General features: G+C 43.3%; 1 protein-coding gene across 1 annotated transcript in view; it reads left to right on the forward strand.

Moving 5' to 3' along the window:
• The window catches only part of INSC (INSC spindle orientation adaptor protein), a 125,860-nt gene that overhangs the window by 67,356 nt on the left and 40,963 nt on the right, over positions 1-17,541 (forward strand). Inside the window, exons 6-7 of the mRNA XM_061203076.1 lie at positions 10,649-10,762; positions 16,415-16,540. Of these exons, the coding sequence (XP_061059059.1) occupies positions 10,649-10,762; positions 16,415-16,540 (240 nt within the window). The remainder of the gene's footprint in view (positions 1-10,648; positions 10,763-16,414; positions 16,541-17,541) is intronic.

The following is a 17,541-nucleotide window of genomic DNA, read 5'->3' on the forward strand; positions in this document are numbered from 1 at the left end:
ATGGTGGAATGGTGCTTACAAGAAGGGCAGTGATAATATAGCACTGGTCTGCTCCATCCTGGAATGTTACGTCCAGCTCCAGACCCCAGATGTGTTATTGAGACAATGATTGTGCTCAGAGGAGCTTCCTAGGAGGATGGGGAAGGGCTGAAGATTAAGGTATGTGGGGAATAGTTGGAGGAGCAGGGATGTTTAATCTAAGAATGGAAACTCTGCTACCTCCAAAGGGAAGAAGGACCTTGGGCCAGTGAAGTGAATCTATAGGACATTCCATGGAAAAAAGGGTTGGCAAAGCAATAGGGCTGCCCCACAGTAGAAGGGGCTGCCTTAGGAACTCCCCATCACTGAGGTGGGAAAGTCATGCCTGGGAGGACATCGGCAGTAGATGGAGGTTGGACTGAGTGACTTGCAAGATTTCTTCCAATCTTGATAGTATGTAATTCTATGAATGTGAGCCTTGTGGGGTAGTGGATTGAGCATGGCATTTGGAGGCCTATCAGGGTTCAAATCCTGGATGTGCTACTTACTGCATCTACAAACTTGGGCAAGTTACTTAATTTCCTCAGTTTCCTCACCTCTACCGTGGGTTGTTGTTAGCATTAAATAAGACAACGCAGGAGTAATTGGCACTCTTCTGATTGCGTCAGTGGCTTTATTCACTACAGACCTGAGCTACCTTAAGAGAAGCTAACAACAAGCTTTGCTAAAAAGAGCCTCCTAACCACCTAATTACTAATTATTTATTGAGATAATTTAACTACTTGGTGGGCTTGGAAATTTAACGCTTAACTGTTAGGAGCCACCAATGGGAAATTAATGAACATTAAGGATTAAACTTTCTTGGATTAAAGGATTAGCCATGTGGGAGGTAAGAGGAAAAAACTTGATTTAGAAAAGATGATTTACTTGAAGACGATTTCTAGGGGACTCTCTATTGAATAAATCAGCTCTCACCTGTACCTCTGAATCCTCGACTCTGCTTCATGTGGATAGATTGTATATGCATTCATCCTTTCATGCCATCACTCAATATTTATTTTAGTTTAAAATATCACCTTTATTCTAATAAAACTGGTTAGGGACTGTATCTCTGGCTCTGTGGCTGAGTGAACTTGTTAAAACTTCATCTCACCCCTAAATTTCCCCTCTCTGTCCCAGACAGAGCTGGTCAACCTCAGGCCTCACCTGAGGCACAAGCACCTATCCTGTGACAGAGGTCAGACCAGAGGGACACATCCTAAGAGGAAAGAGGCAGGCGCTAAGCTAAACATACTCGGTTCCTTCTTCCAGACTCACTAACTCATCCTTACCCTCTCGGCAGGGTGACGTGGAGGGGTGGGGACTGAGGCCAGCAGAGGTGGTGCAGCTGAAATCTCTCCCTAGTGGAGCAGGAGGAGTGGGGACCAAGTATTACCCCTTCGTGTTCGCAGTTCTTGTCCTATTATCTTATTGGCCTCATCTATCTGGCTGTGATCAGGCAGAGGTGTGGCTGGGCCCTATGGAGGAAGAGGTCAGCTGCCTGTGAGGCAGACTTTTCACACCTTCAGGAAGCCTTCCCCCCAAATAACAAACTCTACTCCTTTGTGGATCCTTCTGGAATCCCAGTGGGCAATTTAGACTTTGCTCCCAGAAGGCTTGGAAATGACTCAAAATATTACATTCATTAAATTGACTCTAAGGAGATTTTTTCACTAAAGCTCAAAATTTGCTTTCCTGTTCTTTTTCTCATTCTCAGATTTTGCTCAGCTATGTTGTCCAATATAGGTAATCAGAGGCTGCAATGTGATTAAACAGCAAGATAAAGATAATCCAAACATACTTGCAGGATGAGAAATATAAAGATGTTCAAAATTTTAAAGTGGTCTTCTATCTCATTTTAAAGTTCCCTGAGAGAAAATAAAGTGAAAGAAAAACAAAACAAAACAAAACAAAAACCCCAAATGTGAATCCCTTTACTCTTAGAAATAATTCAAAGCCCCCAATTCTTAGGTTAATAGAATTCTCTTTAATTTTCTTATTCTGCTTATCTTAGCCAGGAGGGTCTCATCCCAGTGTGTGTTTGCGGAGTCACATTTCTTTGGGCAGCTACAGCCCAAGCTGTCTCTCCAGCAATGGGAGGGATTTCTTCAGGGCTTCTCAATTTGTACTGGTCTTTCCCCACAATACTTGAAAGGGTCCAAAGAGTTAGTACCTTGGATACACAATATTATCACAGCACGACTGCTACACTCACAGAAAGTTGAAACAGGCCGATCCTTAATCCTTCGGGCAGGAATTTCAGTCAACATGTCTTCCTAAGACTCTGTCTTTAGGGTTGCTGAAGACCTTAACAGACACTCATCTGCAGTTGAGAGAAAGAGGGTGGGTGACAGGTACTGTCTTGGTTGCATCTGCAACAGGATGTCAGTTTATTTCAGTTGTCCACAGCCCACAAGGATTTGTGAACATACGTTCACGGGGGGAAAGCATCCACCACAGGTTAGTTGTGGTACGATGGTTACCATATATGGGAGAAAAATGTCTCCTTTTTCATAGAAGGGCATGTGATACGTTTCTTCTTCCTGAAAAGCCAGGCATTTGTAATTCCTTCACAAGGACTTGTTTGATTTGCATTCTTTGCCATCCAGCATTTTCAACATTTCTTAATTTCAAGCTCCCCTCCAAACTTTGCATTTCTGCCGCCCCAGGCTACACTGATTTCGGCTGCTTGAAGTGACTTGGGCCAGTGGTCTACTGCTTCAGATGCATTGCATTCTCTGGGTTCCAAAAGATTTCCTAGGAGAAATGCAAGCACGTATACTTTTAAGGAAATCAATTTCCAGATCTTCAGTTTTCATTTGTTTTCTTTCCTAGAAACAATCCTCCTAATAATACACAGTTTTTACTAGCCCTTCTATTATTTTCCAAAAGAAAGGCATACTCCTCACCCATCCCAAATCTTATAGTGCATTGCCCTTTTTTGCAAAAACCTTGGAGTGCAAATGGGGAGATAAAACAAAAAAGAAGCCTACATTCATGAACCATAAACCTTTAGGCCTCCGTGTATTTCCATGTTTTTAATATTTCTGTTGAGAAAAGCATTAGAAATTGTGTATTTTGTCCAGTGTGCAGATTTTCTGAATCTAGAAATGTGGTAGAATGGTAGTGTGTGTGTGTGTGTGTGTGTGTGTGTGTGTTGGAGGGTTGGTTGTGAAAGTTTCCAATTTATCTTATCCCTTCTATTTCCATTTATTCTCAAATCGTGCATAGCTCTTGAGGGACATTCTCCTTAGACAAAGCAAAGAGAGCACAGGTAGGACAAATCAAACACTCAAAATGGCTTTTGGGGGGCACTTTTTAAATGCAAGCAATTCCTTTCAGCTGTATCTTATGCTCAACTCTAAGTGATGTCTAAAGGTTAATGATAATGATTCTTTTAAATGTAACTGGAATATTTTTGAGAAAGACCACATTTTTCAAGATATACTGGGTAAAATCACAGATACAAGTTTTGCATGATTTTTCTTTTCAGATTTGATGCACATTATTTAAGGCAGCAGTTAAAGACTATTTTGTCAAAACATTTTATGAAATATTTACACTAATTTCTACTTTCTGTTAGCAAAAGATATAATTAATTGCTGGCAGCTGGACTAATTAGTTTCAAATATAAATACTTTTCTCCTTTAAATATGTAGAGAAGTTTGATCATAAGAGCTGCAAAAGGACTTCCCTGGTGGCGCAGTGGTTAAGAATCTGCCTGCCAATGCAGGGGACATGGGTTCGATCACTGGTCCGGGAAGATCCCACATGCTGTGGAGCAACTAAGCCCGTGCGCCACAACTACTGAGCCTGCGCGCCACAACTACTGAGCCCGTGTGCCACAACTACTGAAGCCTGCGTGCCTAGAGCCTGTGTTCCAAAATAAGAGAAGCCACCACAATAAGAAGCCCACGCGGGGCTTCCCTGGTGGCGCAGTGGTTGAGAATCTGCCTGCCAATGCAGGGGACACGGGTTCGAGCCCTGGTCCGGGAAGATCCCACATGCCGTGGAGCAACTGGGCCCGTGAGCCACAGCTACTGAGCCTGCGTGTCTGGAGCCTGTGCTCCGCAACAAGAGAGGCCACGATAGTGAGAGGCCCGCGCACCGTGATGAAGAGTGGCCCCCGCTTGCCGCAACTGGTGAAAGCCCTCGCACAGAAACAAAGACCCAACACAGCCATAAATAAATAAATAAATTAATTAATTAATTAATTAATTTAAAAAAAAAAAAAAAAAAAAGAAGCCCACGCACCACAGTGGAGTAGCCCCCACTCGCCGCAGCTAGAGAAAACCTGCGCACAGCAACGAAGACCCAATGCAGCCAAACATAAATAAATAAATTAATTAATTAATTAATTTTAAAAAATGGTCCACATCAAAAAAAAAATACCTTAAAAAAAAAAAGAGCTACAAAAAACAGTCGAATGATTTCAGATATTTTTATTCTCAGACCTTATTTAATTATTTCCTGAAATAAACACCAAAGTTCAATACATATACACATCTATTTACTGAAGGAATGCAGTGGCTTTTATCATATTTCCAGATTTATAATTACTTTACAATGTTAGCTATATATTACTTTGCATTATGAAAAGTTTAATAAATTGTTTTATCTTGGCTTTAGAATATACACAAGTAAATCAAATTTTAAGTCTATATTATTTTAATATTGACAGTTTTTTAACATTTCTCCTTACAGAATGATTTCCAAAATTATTTGTCAGCATTTGTTAGCATTTCTTGGAATACATATTAAAATTTTTTTAATTAAAAATGAAGTCAGGTCTATATTGAGAAAAAGCTAAGTTGACTTGGCTGATTGGCTTGGTATGAAGAATAGTCTTTGCCAATTAGGTCATAGGGTGGGTATTTTCCATAAATTAAATAAGCAAAAGCTGTAGCTTCAAGTTTTTTTATTTGAAACACACAAAAATATTTTATTAAAACTGTATTGTTAATGAAATTAATAATATTTTGATTTTCTTAATCCTTTCTGAATAATTTGGATAATCCAAGGTGCTCTAAGTGAAAGAGTAGTGGGTATAATTAAGAGTTACTTAATATGTCTTGGTAAAGTACTTCTGGAGTTCTTCCCAGAAATTGAGATAAGTGAATGAATGACTAATGATTGGGTGACAAATGTTTTGCAAGTCAAATGGTTTCCAATTCTTTGCTTCTACCAATTTGTAGGCGTTATCATCTGGCAGACCATTAAAAATAGTGTTTGATGTTAGATCACTATGTGATTACATAGCTCAGAATGTGCTCAAAGGGTGAGCAACTTGGCTATACATACTCTTCCCATTCCTCTTTTCACGGGATTTATGGCAACATGATTTTTCAGGATTTACATCTAAGAATATAGCATTAAGCCAATATTCAATCATGGATAAATGAATTAGAAAACCTGAAAAGTTTACAAAGCCTCATTCATCTCATTAGGAGATATATTTATGATAAAATTTTAATTTTTATGATTTATAATTATCAAAATTTATCATCTATGTTGTATTGACCAATTGTACTGATGATAATTGTAACACTAATTCGAGCAAGAAGAGATTATTTTTAAACACTTAGAGCCTTATAGTCACAGGAAATAAAAGAAAATTTCAAATTTCAATGATAAGCATGATTAAGTGTGATCAGTAAAATACTTTGAAACTTAAATGTATTACATTAAGATAAAATTCTGAGGGAGAATGGGAATGGGAATGTAAGTTTAAAGATGAAAAGAAAAGATGCAAAATGTTCAAATGTTAAAGAGATTGTTCATGTAATTTTAAATGGATGATGGTGGTATCAAGTTGTTTTGGTATTTAGATTTCATGGGATACATCTAAAAGAGTGATGTAATCATTTTATTTCAGTCAATATTTATAGTCTGCTGGAAATTACATCCTTTCCAACTTTGTTCTTTAAACTTATGATGCAAAATTTTACCTGTCAAGTTAAAAATGTGCAAGGGGTCATATATTTTAAAAAATTCTTTTAGGGTTAAATGAGAAAAAAAAATTGACATAGGATACACAGACACTCCAGTTCTATAATATGGCTGTTGTCTCTGCCTCTCGCTGAGGATTGCTTAGGCCTTAAGACCCTGTCTTCTAGGAAGGGTTTTCTTGTTATGCTCCTGAAGTCTGTTGCCTTATGCACCTACTGAGAACCCGTCCCTCTGCCATGTGCTTCTCAGAACACCGTCTTCCCATACCTTTTGAATATTTCAGTCTTGAATAACATTTTTCTGCTACATCTTTTTTTTTTTCCAGTAATGAATTATGTCTGCAGTTTTCTCTCTCCTCTGTTAATCCCCCACTCCCTTCAGGGAGACTCAGCTGAATTTCTCACCTTTTGCCCTGCTTCTCACGCGGGTCTCTTTCCTTATCTAACTCACAGAATGAGCGCTATTTACTCATCTGAGCAGCATTCACACTTTGACTCCTCTTTCCTTTCTGACACATTCTTTTGTTTTCTAAAAGTAATCTTTTAGATTTTAGGATTTCCCTTATTGGGAGAAATAAAATCAGTTAAGGTCTGGATCTGCCCTAAACCTTTAGTTCTAAGTGATCTTATCCATTTTTGCCTCTCTAAATTGGATATTCCCACCCAGGAGATATTTTCCCATCAGACCAGTAGCTAATCCAAGCCTGGATTCAGTTATTATTTTGTCTGTCTCCTCTTTATTATGTCTAGTCTTTCTGAGCCTTTCTCCAAGTCCTAATTCATGCATTTCTCCAAAACGTTCTCTTGGGACATAGGCGATACTATATCCTTATGTTAAAACCTTTTCGCTTGAAATGTATCTAGTAATCCTTTGAATATTTCATGCTGATCTCTGTAATTTTGTCCTGTATCTAGAACTCTATTAACACAACAAACAACCGTAAAACAATTTTTAATATTATATCTCACAATGTTAAGGGTAGAGAATTTCAGTAGGGCTTGGCAGAGTAATTCTTCTGCTCCATGTGGCATCAGCAGAGGTCACTTGGAGGTATTCAGCTGGCAGATGGTTTAGAGAGTCTTAGAAAGCTTCATCACATGTATGGTGCTTTGGAGGGGATGGCTGGAAAGTTGGTCTCAGTTGAGAGTAATTGATCAGGGGTCCTACACATGGCACACGGCATCTCCAGCATGACAGTCTCAGAGTTATATCAAACTTCTTATCTGGTAGCTTAGGACTCTGAAAAGAATGTTCCAAGAAGCCTGGGTGGCAGCGTCAAGGTTTCTTATGACCTAGCCTTGGAAGTCCTGAAACGTTACTTCTACCGAGTGCTGGCTTCTGTTGGTCAAGGAAGTCACTGAGGCCAGCCCAGATTCAAACGGGGGGGAATTAGAACCCACCTCTCTATGGGAGGAGTAGCAAAGAATCTGTGGCCATCTTTAATCGACCCATGTATATGTAATCCCTTTGCATGGCTGGGCTGCCCTAACTATATCTAACTATGGAGTCTCTATCTGAAGCTTTAGAAAGAGGCTTCACAGTATTTTCCTGCCTCGTTCTGAGGAACTTATTCCAGGCTGATGTTTGAGAGTTTACCCCTGCTGATAAATTTCACTGGGCTGCAGTCACTCTTTCTGATGGAGAAACAAAAATATATCCCCCTTTTCAAATTCTTTATTTAGAGTAGTTAGATTGTGTGCATCTCCTTAACCCTTTTTTTTTCTTTCTTTTTTTAAATCCCTTTCTCCTGTTCTTCAAGATCCTATTTTTTTTGTTTCGTATCTGCCTGGTCTGTCATAAAAAAATTCTGTCATTCAGTTTCATCGGTCTATCTTCCTTTATTTTGTTTCCATTCTTTCACCACTCTTCTCATGATAGAGGGTGAAGCATATTTTTGAAAATTCACCAATTCCTCCTCAATTACCTGAAAAAACTTGATTTTAGAGACTGTGTTCATTTGAAACTAATACCAAGATAGGATTTGATAAGAAACGTCTATGAAGGATAAAGGGAAGGAAGCAGGAGAAGGCAGTAGAAAAACCATGTTGCAGGGCTGACAACTGAGAAGGAAAAGGTGGAGGAAGACTTGAGTAGGAAGAGATGGAATTTTCAAGCCAAAGTCACCTGTGAGAGGAGTCCCCTGCCTGCAGTCATGGACTCACAGCAGTGCCCCTGCTATGCTAAGTCACAGCTGGGAGTAGCTCAGGGGAAGTGTGGCCTCGGTAGGAACATGGTGGTGGATCTAGGTGGGGCTTTCAGTCAGCTCTGCCCCCTGCAGCAGAAGCTCTGGCTGCCACAGGGTAGAACATTGTAGATGCTAATGGAAGCCAGGGTGGAGAACTGTGCTCCAGTTCGGTGAGAGCTGCTAATGAGGCTGGATCTCCTCCTTGTTTTGAGGCTTCCATCTCCACTAGTCCCTGGGAGGTCCTGCCGGCACTGAGGGACATGGATTCACTGACTTTGGCAAATAGGGAGTCAGATTCACAGGGGTTAAGGTCTAACTCCACCATGTACCATATGTGTAACCTTGGTCAGATTTCTGTGTCTCAGTTTTCTCAACTCGGAAGGAAATCTTGAACAAAACTTTTGAGAGCCCTTCTAGCTCTGACGCCTTCCAGCTCTGACGCATTGTGATACTTAGAGCCTTGATGATTTCCGTGGAGCCTTTGATCTCTTATCTTTCGAAAGTTATCCTTGTGAAAAGGATGCTTACAACTTTTCATTGTCAGAGAGCTGACTCACTGAGACAAATCTGAAGTGTAATTATGGTATATGTGAGTATAGACGTTAACAAGAAATTATCCTCAGACATAAGTGGTCTAATAGCAGCAAATGATTGCAAAAGACAGTGGGTTTGAATAGTTTAACATAATGCTAATTTGGTTCAAGTGGAAACACTAATCAGGAACATTAGGTAATTATCATTTAGGTACAGGACCCCAGTATATGAAATCTGCATTTTCATGTTAGCACTGATATCACTTATATAACTGCTTACAGCAAAGACAGGGAATGATTCTAAGAAGTACATTCATTATACAGATCTGCAGTGACAAGTCTTGGTTATTAATTTTACCTTTTGTTAGATATCTTACAAGTGGCATCTATCCAATCTTAGGAAATAATTTTTATATTTAATGTAGTTTGATTAATTACACAGAATCTTAGACTGCTATATGTAGAAGATTGGCATATTGCTATGTGTGAAGAATTCTGAGTTTGAATAAAGAAGAAAAATGGAAGAGCTATTTACCTTGAGCCTCAAACCCCTTTAATTTAAATGATTTTACAAATGGGGAAACTGAGGCCTAGGGAGTTTATCTCAATTGCCCAAGATCTCAAGATAAAAACTGCTAAGAATTTTATCTTGCTTCTGTGTGCCAGATACCTTTAGAAGTTCTTTATATATATTAGCAACTTTAAAAGATGGGTACAACAACCATAAGAGATAGACACTGTTATTTCTGCCATCTTACAGATGAGGAAACTGAGGTGCAGAAGGGCTGAGTTACTTGCTCTAGGGAGCTTAGAAGTGTCAGAGCCAGAATTTGAACCCAGGTAGTTTGGCTCTGGAGTCCATACTTTTAACCATATACATACTTCCTCATCAATATAGTGTGTTAAAAAAGGCAGGCTGGCACTGGAACTCAGATCTCCTAGTTTCCTTGTGTCTTTTCCATACACCAGTATGAATTTGAAACAAATCCATTTTAATATTTTAAAATAAACACGGCAAAAACACGGAAATTGCACAAGTGGCTTCCCAGAGGTCCTACTTTCTCACACGAGGCCCCCAAAAGCTAGTCTCCCCAGTCTCCATCTCCACACCTCCCAGGAGAAACTCAAGCAATGAACGTTAATTAGCAGGTAGGAGTCATCTATAATTGATGAATCACAACCTTCAAAACAGATGGCTGATTATGAAGTGGTTTCAAGTTATGTGAAAAGCTTTTTCCCAGAAATAAGCTAAACTCTTCTAGGAATAATCTTCATATCCCATTTGTTGATGAATTTTCCATTTGCTCTTCTTCCTGAGCCTCCCAGGGTCCTGTGCTTGGCCATTGCCGGCCCTCTCACCACCAGCCTTAGATCCTTCAGCTGTAATTAGTGGCATTCCTCACTGAGCTACCCACTCTTTGACAGGATTCCAGGTTGCTGTGTTGGCCTGGCTGTCTACCTAAGGCAAATGTCCTCTGAGCAGGAAGCTACTGCAGAGTAGAATGTTTCTCTTGACTCATCTCCTGAATCCAACACCCAGCTGGACTTTGCCATTAGCTAACGGCCATCCAAAATGAGCAAATTCTTTAGTCATATCTGTAGCAACTCATTGGTTTTCAACTTGATGGTTTGTTTATTTCACCAATGGTTTCTGTTCTCATCAGGAGCCAGTAGAATAGCAAAAAGGTGCTTGCTGAGCCCATCAGTGATGAGAGCTGATTTTCTGATTGACTAGAGCAGGGCGCATTGGTTGTCCATGCCCCAGGGGTATGAAATTATCCCATATTTCTGAAATGTAGCTCAGACCTCATCCTGACTCATGTCTTTCCCTAAGTTACCCCATCATGGGGTAGTGGAGATGGGGCAGCGTTACAGACTTCAGGACACTCTTGGGTATTCCATTAAGGAAGCTGAGCAGAAGGTAGATGAGTGAGTAACCATCAGATTTGCTCTCTTTTCTTAGGCACTGGTGAGAAAAATCGATGCCTCGGACAATATCTACACCACAGAATCCACAACAGGGAACCTGTTCAGCCTGACCCAGGAGGGGGCTCCCTTGTGCCGCATCATAGCCAAGGTGAGCTTCATGGATGGGGGCCAAGTGATGGGCCTGGGGAGAGTGTGAGGAAGCTAGTTTGGCGGGGACAGCTGGCTTAGGAAGCCTGTCCTGGCTCTAGCATTTGCTTGTTATGTGACCTTGGAAGAGTTACCTCCCCTCTCTGGGCCTTGGTGTCTCCATCTTTAATAGTGGCTAACTCCTCTGATTTCATTTCCCACTTGAGACAAGAAGATGGTGCCCCTGGAGCCTCTATCATCTTTCTTCACGTGGTGTCTGTTATAAATATCAACCCTCCTCCCTCATCTTCACATATCCCACCAAACCCAAACTAAACATATCTTCCAACTTAGGTTCTTGGCTGGATCTTAAAAATGCCTGCTGTCACTGCACTACGACATGAAGGAAAGACAAAATTGAGGGCAGTGGTTTTCACTAATTACATGGGAGTTGTAATTCATTAGCTTCATGGTCAGTTTGCCCCTGCACTTGTTCTAAGTGTTGGATCCAAACATTTAGAACAAATATAGGCAATTGGTAGCTCCCTAGGGGGCTTGCTAAGGCCTTCTGTTTTATTTTTGCCTCTTTTTTTTTTTAAACTTGAGAAATGACATTACCATTGGGGATAGAATAATGATCTAACTGGAATCAAAGTTATATCCTTCAATAGACTTAAGATGCCAGTCACAAGAAGATGTTCCAGCTCTGTGGTTCCCAGTCCTAACTCTGCATCACAATCCCTCAGGGAGTTTTTGGAAAACACAACATAAATGGTTTGCCGCCCTCCAAGATTTACCGAGGTCCTGGGGTAAGACCTGGGAATCCACATTTTAATAAGCTCTACAGGGGATTCTGAGGCATGGCCACTCTCAGAATCACTGATCTAAGCCTTTAAGGAAATCTGGAAGAGCAGGGTAAATGCTTGTCAACTCTGGTCACGGGAGAAGTAAATTGTATGCAACAGCAATAGCTAACGTTTGAGGGTGCTCTCCACCGTGCTTAATGCCTTGCAAACGTTATTTCTTTTAAATCATAAAATCATCCTAACAAGTAGTTACCATGCTTTTCCCATCTATAGTTGAGGAAGTGGTTTGAGAGGCTTACTCAAGGTCACACAACTGATAAAGAGTGGAGTCAGAATTAGAACCCAAGTCTCTTTAATTCAGAGTTCATGATCCTAAACCCACAGTGGTGACTTCTGGTTCAATCCTTGGCCCTTCAGCTTCTTGGGCCAAAGTGTGACTCAGAAGTTCTCAACCCTGTAGGCATATTAGCATCACTAGGGAGCTTTAAAAATCTCCACTAGTAAGTGGCCAAGGTGAATTTGAACCTGGCTGTTTGACAGCAAAGGCTATGCTCTTGTTTGCTGTCCTGAACTGCCTCTCAGCAGCCCGGCTCCCTCCTCTTCCTCCTGTCTGCCTTCTCCTTCTCATCCCCATCCTCCCTTGCCCTCCTCCCCTCTCCACAACCTTTATTATCTACTGCATCCTTTCTATATGTCAAACACTGCACTAAGCTTTCCCTTCATCATCTCATCTGATCCTCCCGATAATCTAATGATGTGTTATAATTATAATTCCCATTTTTAAGATAAGGGAACAGAGGCTCAGAGAGAAGTTCATGCACATTAAATGCAGATGGGATTTTAACTGATCTGTTGACTCCAGAATTTTAATCTCAACCTTCTTCTGTCTCCAGTCCTTGGGGGAGAGTAGACGGAGGGTTGATGCAGAGAGATGATTCCATTATGACTCCCATCTTCCCAGCCTGGAAGATGGCGAGACTAGGTCCTCCAGCAAAATCAATATTTGGGTTTCCAGTCCTGATAGTGACAAAGGGGCTAGGAGTTCCTGGTATGCCCTGCACAGCATCCTCACCTCCGATGCTCAGGAAATATGCCCAATATGGTGACAGATGTGGGGCAGCTTCCCCCAGTGGCCTTCCTCACTCACCTCCTTGGAGCCTGGTGTGGTCTGTCCTTGGGTCCTTCATCCATCTGAGCTACCCCCATGAGATGATTTGGGCAACCTGTCTGAGGTCTATCCTCTCATCCCCTTGGGTTCCTCTGACGGCCAAGAAATAAACCCAGTCCTCCCTATGATGGTGGTGGCAAATAATCCCATCCCTTCCTGAGTGCAGAGCACAGAAAACTCCCCTGTGCGTTGTTGAAATTACCCCCTCCTCGCCACTCCAGCTCCTCTATTATCCTCCCCCCACCACTAGCCTACACACCCCGCAAGTGGCCTCCTCCAGCTTTATGACAGCTTACCCTGAGCCTATCTGAGTAATGCATACCATTATACAGCTGGGCTCTGAGCCCAGAGCTTTCTATAAAATTAAACAAGCTCCAGCCAAAAGTGTGATTCCGCAAGCTCAGGCAGCTCCTGGTCCCACTCTAAGCTGAGTGCTTCTTTTCGGTCCTCGATGGGGGCTTCACATTCCATCTCACTTTCTATCTCCTCTCCCTCCCACATATTCCAGCCCTTGGGACACCTTTCATGAGGGTATGAGACACGCTTCTAACCAGGATGCCTTCTGTGACCTGATCCCAACCTGGCTGTCCAGGTCCACCCCTCACTCGGTGCTCGGCCCTTTCACAACATTAACTCACTGCTCCTTCAACAGCTGAGTCATGTAGCTGTCACGACCCCATTGTTAACCAAAGATTGCCAGCAGTAGAGCCAGGATTTGAACCAGAATCCCCTCAGTCTGGGTTCAGGATTCCCCCCTTCTTCTCCTAGTAGCTAAAAATGCTAAGAAGACCATTTTTCACAGGCTTGGGAAAGGATGTAATGAGAATCCAGTGCAAATGGATGCAGAGGCTTAAATATAGTTATGCTAGACTTGGCGTCTCCTGAGCCAAAGGAAGGCTGCCACACTGATCCTGGCTCTCTGCCTCCCATTCTTTGGCATCGTTTCTTCATTGTCTGCTCCAGACGTAAATATCTATCTATCTATCATTGTACATATATAAATAAGATTTGTACTATATATGATTAAATATACACACATATAAACATGCATACATATATAAACATATATATATATATAAATATTTACATCTGGTGGGAGGTCATTAATAGCCAACAAGGCTGGCCAGGGAGACTTTAGGACTCCTGTTCTTTCTTCTTACTTTAAAGAGTAATTTGATCTTATGTCAGTGACTCTCTGGGTAAGGTCTTTATGTGGAACCCTTATCGGATGTCCCAGGAACCGTGGGAAAGTAGGCAGGCAGGGATAAAGGACTGTGGAGCAAGAATTCAGAGGGGTAAGTGTCTTGTCCCCATACCAGAGCATATTTTTTATCGGAGTAATGATGTGCATTGAAAATCACATCATTTTAAGTGACCCTTTGACCCTTCTATAACCGTCCCCCTTCAGATTATGTCAGGAGTTCCTACTCTGTGCTCTTTTAACCCTGCAACCCCTCCCCATTTCAATGCACCGCTACCCAGATTTCTTCCTGCTTTTAACATTGTCTGCCAGACAAGGAGCTCAGCATGGACGGGGACTGAGGCACTGCCCAGCAGAGGATCTGGCATATAATAAATCATTAATAATTTGTGCTGCCTGAACAAATTTACCAGTCCTAAGATATGACCCTTTCCCACCAAATAAACTACCCTGAAAGGAAGGAGGAATATTATAAAATGTCAGAAATTCTGAACCCCCCCAGAATTAGATACTTTCATCTTGGTCCCTGCAGAGATGAGCAGACAAACTCTTAGACTGCAAAGGTCCCGGGGCTTGTCATTGTGGGGTGCGGGGAAGGGGAGATCTGGGGTGACATTTCAGCGAGGCTGTGCTGGGCCGTACTGGTCATTGCTGCTTCTTCTGGTTGCTCATACATGATCCGTTCAGTCATTCACTGCTGCGTCCCTGGGGACACAGAACAGGGCCTGTTTTGTGCATAGTACATTTTTTGTTGAGAAAGTTCTGAAAAATCTGATTGGGGATGGTAATTTTGCTGAACCCACCTCCTTCTTCCTGTAACATCTTTCTCAGTTTGGGGAACCGAGGGCAGTGGGCATAGTTAGAGCCAGGAGTGGTGCGGTTAAAGGCAAGTGCCCCTCAGGACCAAGTTCAGACCACTTGCTCATGCATTCTTTCCTGCTGCCACTCCTAGGCACCCCTCCAGCCCTCAGGGAAGGGGAGAGGGAGGAAACAGGGCAAAATCAGTTGTGGGATAGCCAGCTTCCCCTGCTTTGGACGTGGATGTCCACAGTGGGGTTGCCACCAGTTTGCTGGACGTGTGGTGAGTCGCCTTTGTGATCTGTTGGTCTCTCTCACTTTGCTCTGGGAGCCAAGGCGGCTTCCGTGATTTTTCTACAGAATAAAGATGTCCAGTTAGGCTGAGCGCCTCACTCCCAGACTCTTCTCAGAAATCCTCTCAGACTTCTCCTGGGAGGTCGCCACAAGGTCTCAGAAAGGAAAAGTACAGGTTCACATTCAAGAGCTCAGCTGATCAATCCTAAAGGTTTTTTCTCTTTTCCTTTTACAAATTGGAGTGAAGGAGTGAAAACAAGACCAGTGTGGATTTGGGGTGATTATTTCACCCATCTGGACTTCAGTTTTTCCCATCCCCCAAATGGAAATAAATTATAGTATTGATGTAAATAAAGCTGCTTTTTGTGTGCCTGCCATGGTGGTGGGAGCATCTGAGAAGTAACAGGGGGTCACTGGCATAGTGAGAACCAGCACGAGGCATCTAGGTTTCGGTTCCCTCCATCTGCCTCAGACTTGTTTCTAGAACCTGTTTCTGACAACTCCAGGCTTATTCCATGGCGGCTGCTGAGGGGGGTTGCCAGGAGTCTGGGAGCAGTGTTAACTGGGGTTGAGCCTGGCCCCAGCACGTGTGCCTGTCCTGGCCCCTCACCTCCAGTTTAGATTACCAAGAGTGACATTATTTCTGGAGCTGGCATTTCACTGTAACACATGTGGGAGCTTGGGAGTGTGTGTGTGTGTGTGTGTGTGTGTGTGTATAGAAACCAGAGGGGAGGAAACATTCTTTTTTACTACTACCTTCCTGGGTTCTCTGGCTGGGGCCCTGGAAATTGGGCTGACAAAAGCCAGATTAACAAAAGAAAAAAAAAAACCAAGTTCATTAGCACTTGCACTGTACTTATGCATGGGAATGGTCAGAGGTGAGTAACTCAAAGGGTTGGTTAGAACTTGGGCTTAACGCAGCATCTTAGCAAAGAAACAGTACATTTTTAGAGAAGTGGTAAGACAGAGGAAGAGAACCTTGACTCTCTAGGGGTGGCAAATTGTGGGAAGACACATATATGGGTAACTAATAGTAGATAAAGACTGAAGTCTGCTATGTGGATTCCTCTGGTGCCAAATCCAGGCTGATAAGGGTCTAATATTGTCTCTAGCGATTAACTCTTGTTCTTCCTAGTAGAGAGGGGAGGGCGTATAATCTTTTAAAATTTATGTCCTGCTTTTAGTCAAATAGGGAGAGGACAGAGATCTTTTTTTGTATCTGCTTTTTCTTAATTGCCTTCAAATCAAAATAATCCTTACACTAAAGCAGCATATTTTGGGGTGGCTATTCTGCCACCCTACAGAGCCCAAAACACACCTGCTGACTGAGGGGTATCAGTAATTCTTGAGTCAGCCCCTGGAGAGGTCACACGGTGAGTTCACGTGACATTTTCTTTTTCTTGGCAGGAGGGTGGGGTCGTGGCACTCTTCAAGGTCTGCCGGCAGGACAGTTTCCGGTGCTTGTACCCGCAGGCGCTCCGCACGCTGGCCTCCATCTGCTGCGTGGAGGAGGGTGTCCACCAGCTGGAGAAGGTAAGGGCGCAGCTGGCTGGCTGGGCGGGGCCTAAGGTCCCTGAGCCGGTGGGTGAATGGGGAGAGCGACCTCCCGGTGGACGTCTGGCAAGAGCAAGTCTCCCGAGTCCCTCCTGTTCCCAGGCATCATTCATGTGGGGCTGCTGGGATCTTGACTGTGGTTGATGAAGACATGAAGGGGGCCAAGACTGAGGAGCTCAGCGGGAAAGGCAGGGTCCAGAGGGACACTCAGCACTTCCTGGGAGGAGTGGCCAACAGAGCCTGGTGGGCGGGGCGGGGTGGGAGGTGGGGGGGAACACAGCAGGAGGCAGGCAAGTCAGGTGGGGAGGGGTGTCGAGGTTAAGGGCGGTTGGTCCTTCTCTCGTGGCAGGACCCCAGCAGAAGGAAGAGGATCCAGCTCCTCCGGGGACAGGATAGGCATGAGCAGGGTGGGCATGGGTGCCTGGGCAAGCAGGTGGGCTCCACTCAAAGACGGCTTGGGTAAGGGAAAGGGAAACTGGAGTCCAAGCGCATGATGGGTCAACACCACTGGGGGTGGCCAGGATTGGAGAGAAGGTGGTGACTTGACAGTCCCAGGTGCCTAGCTCCAGGCCAACCTAGGGCCACGTGACTGATTCCAGCTACCGCCTCCCAATTACCCCAGGTTGTAGGGCTGAGGCTGCTTCAACACTGGTGCCTGCGTGGGTTTGAGCCTGCAGATGGGTCCTCAGGGATGTTAGCAGGAGGGTTGGGAGGCTAGTGCTGACACGTGGGGACTTCTCAACCACATTTCAAGGAAAGATGCTGAATTTTTTTTATGGAAGAGAAATAGGAAGGCCTGGTATGACCTGGTGACAATTGTGGTGCCTGCAGGGTGAGGGGTAGGTACCTTGAGTCTGTTCTCGTGACTGGTCTAAATAGGGATCAACAAGCAAACTGCTCCCCTTCCTCTGCATCCGTGTCCCACAGTCTGGTCCTGGCTGCCCAGAAAACCTCCACCCTACCCTCAGCTTCTTTACTTT

The sequence above is a fragment of the Eubalaena glacialis genome, chromosome 10 (genome assembly GCF_028564815.1).
Source record: "Eubalaena glacialis isolate mEubGla1 chromosome 10, mEubGla1.1.hap2.+ XY, whole genome shotgun sequence".
Classification (NCBI taxonomy): domain Eukaryota; kingdom Metazoa; phylum Chordata; class Mammalia; order Artiodactyla; family Balaenidae; genus Eubalaena; species Eubalaena glacialis.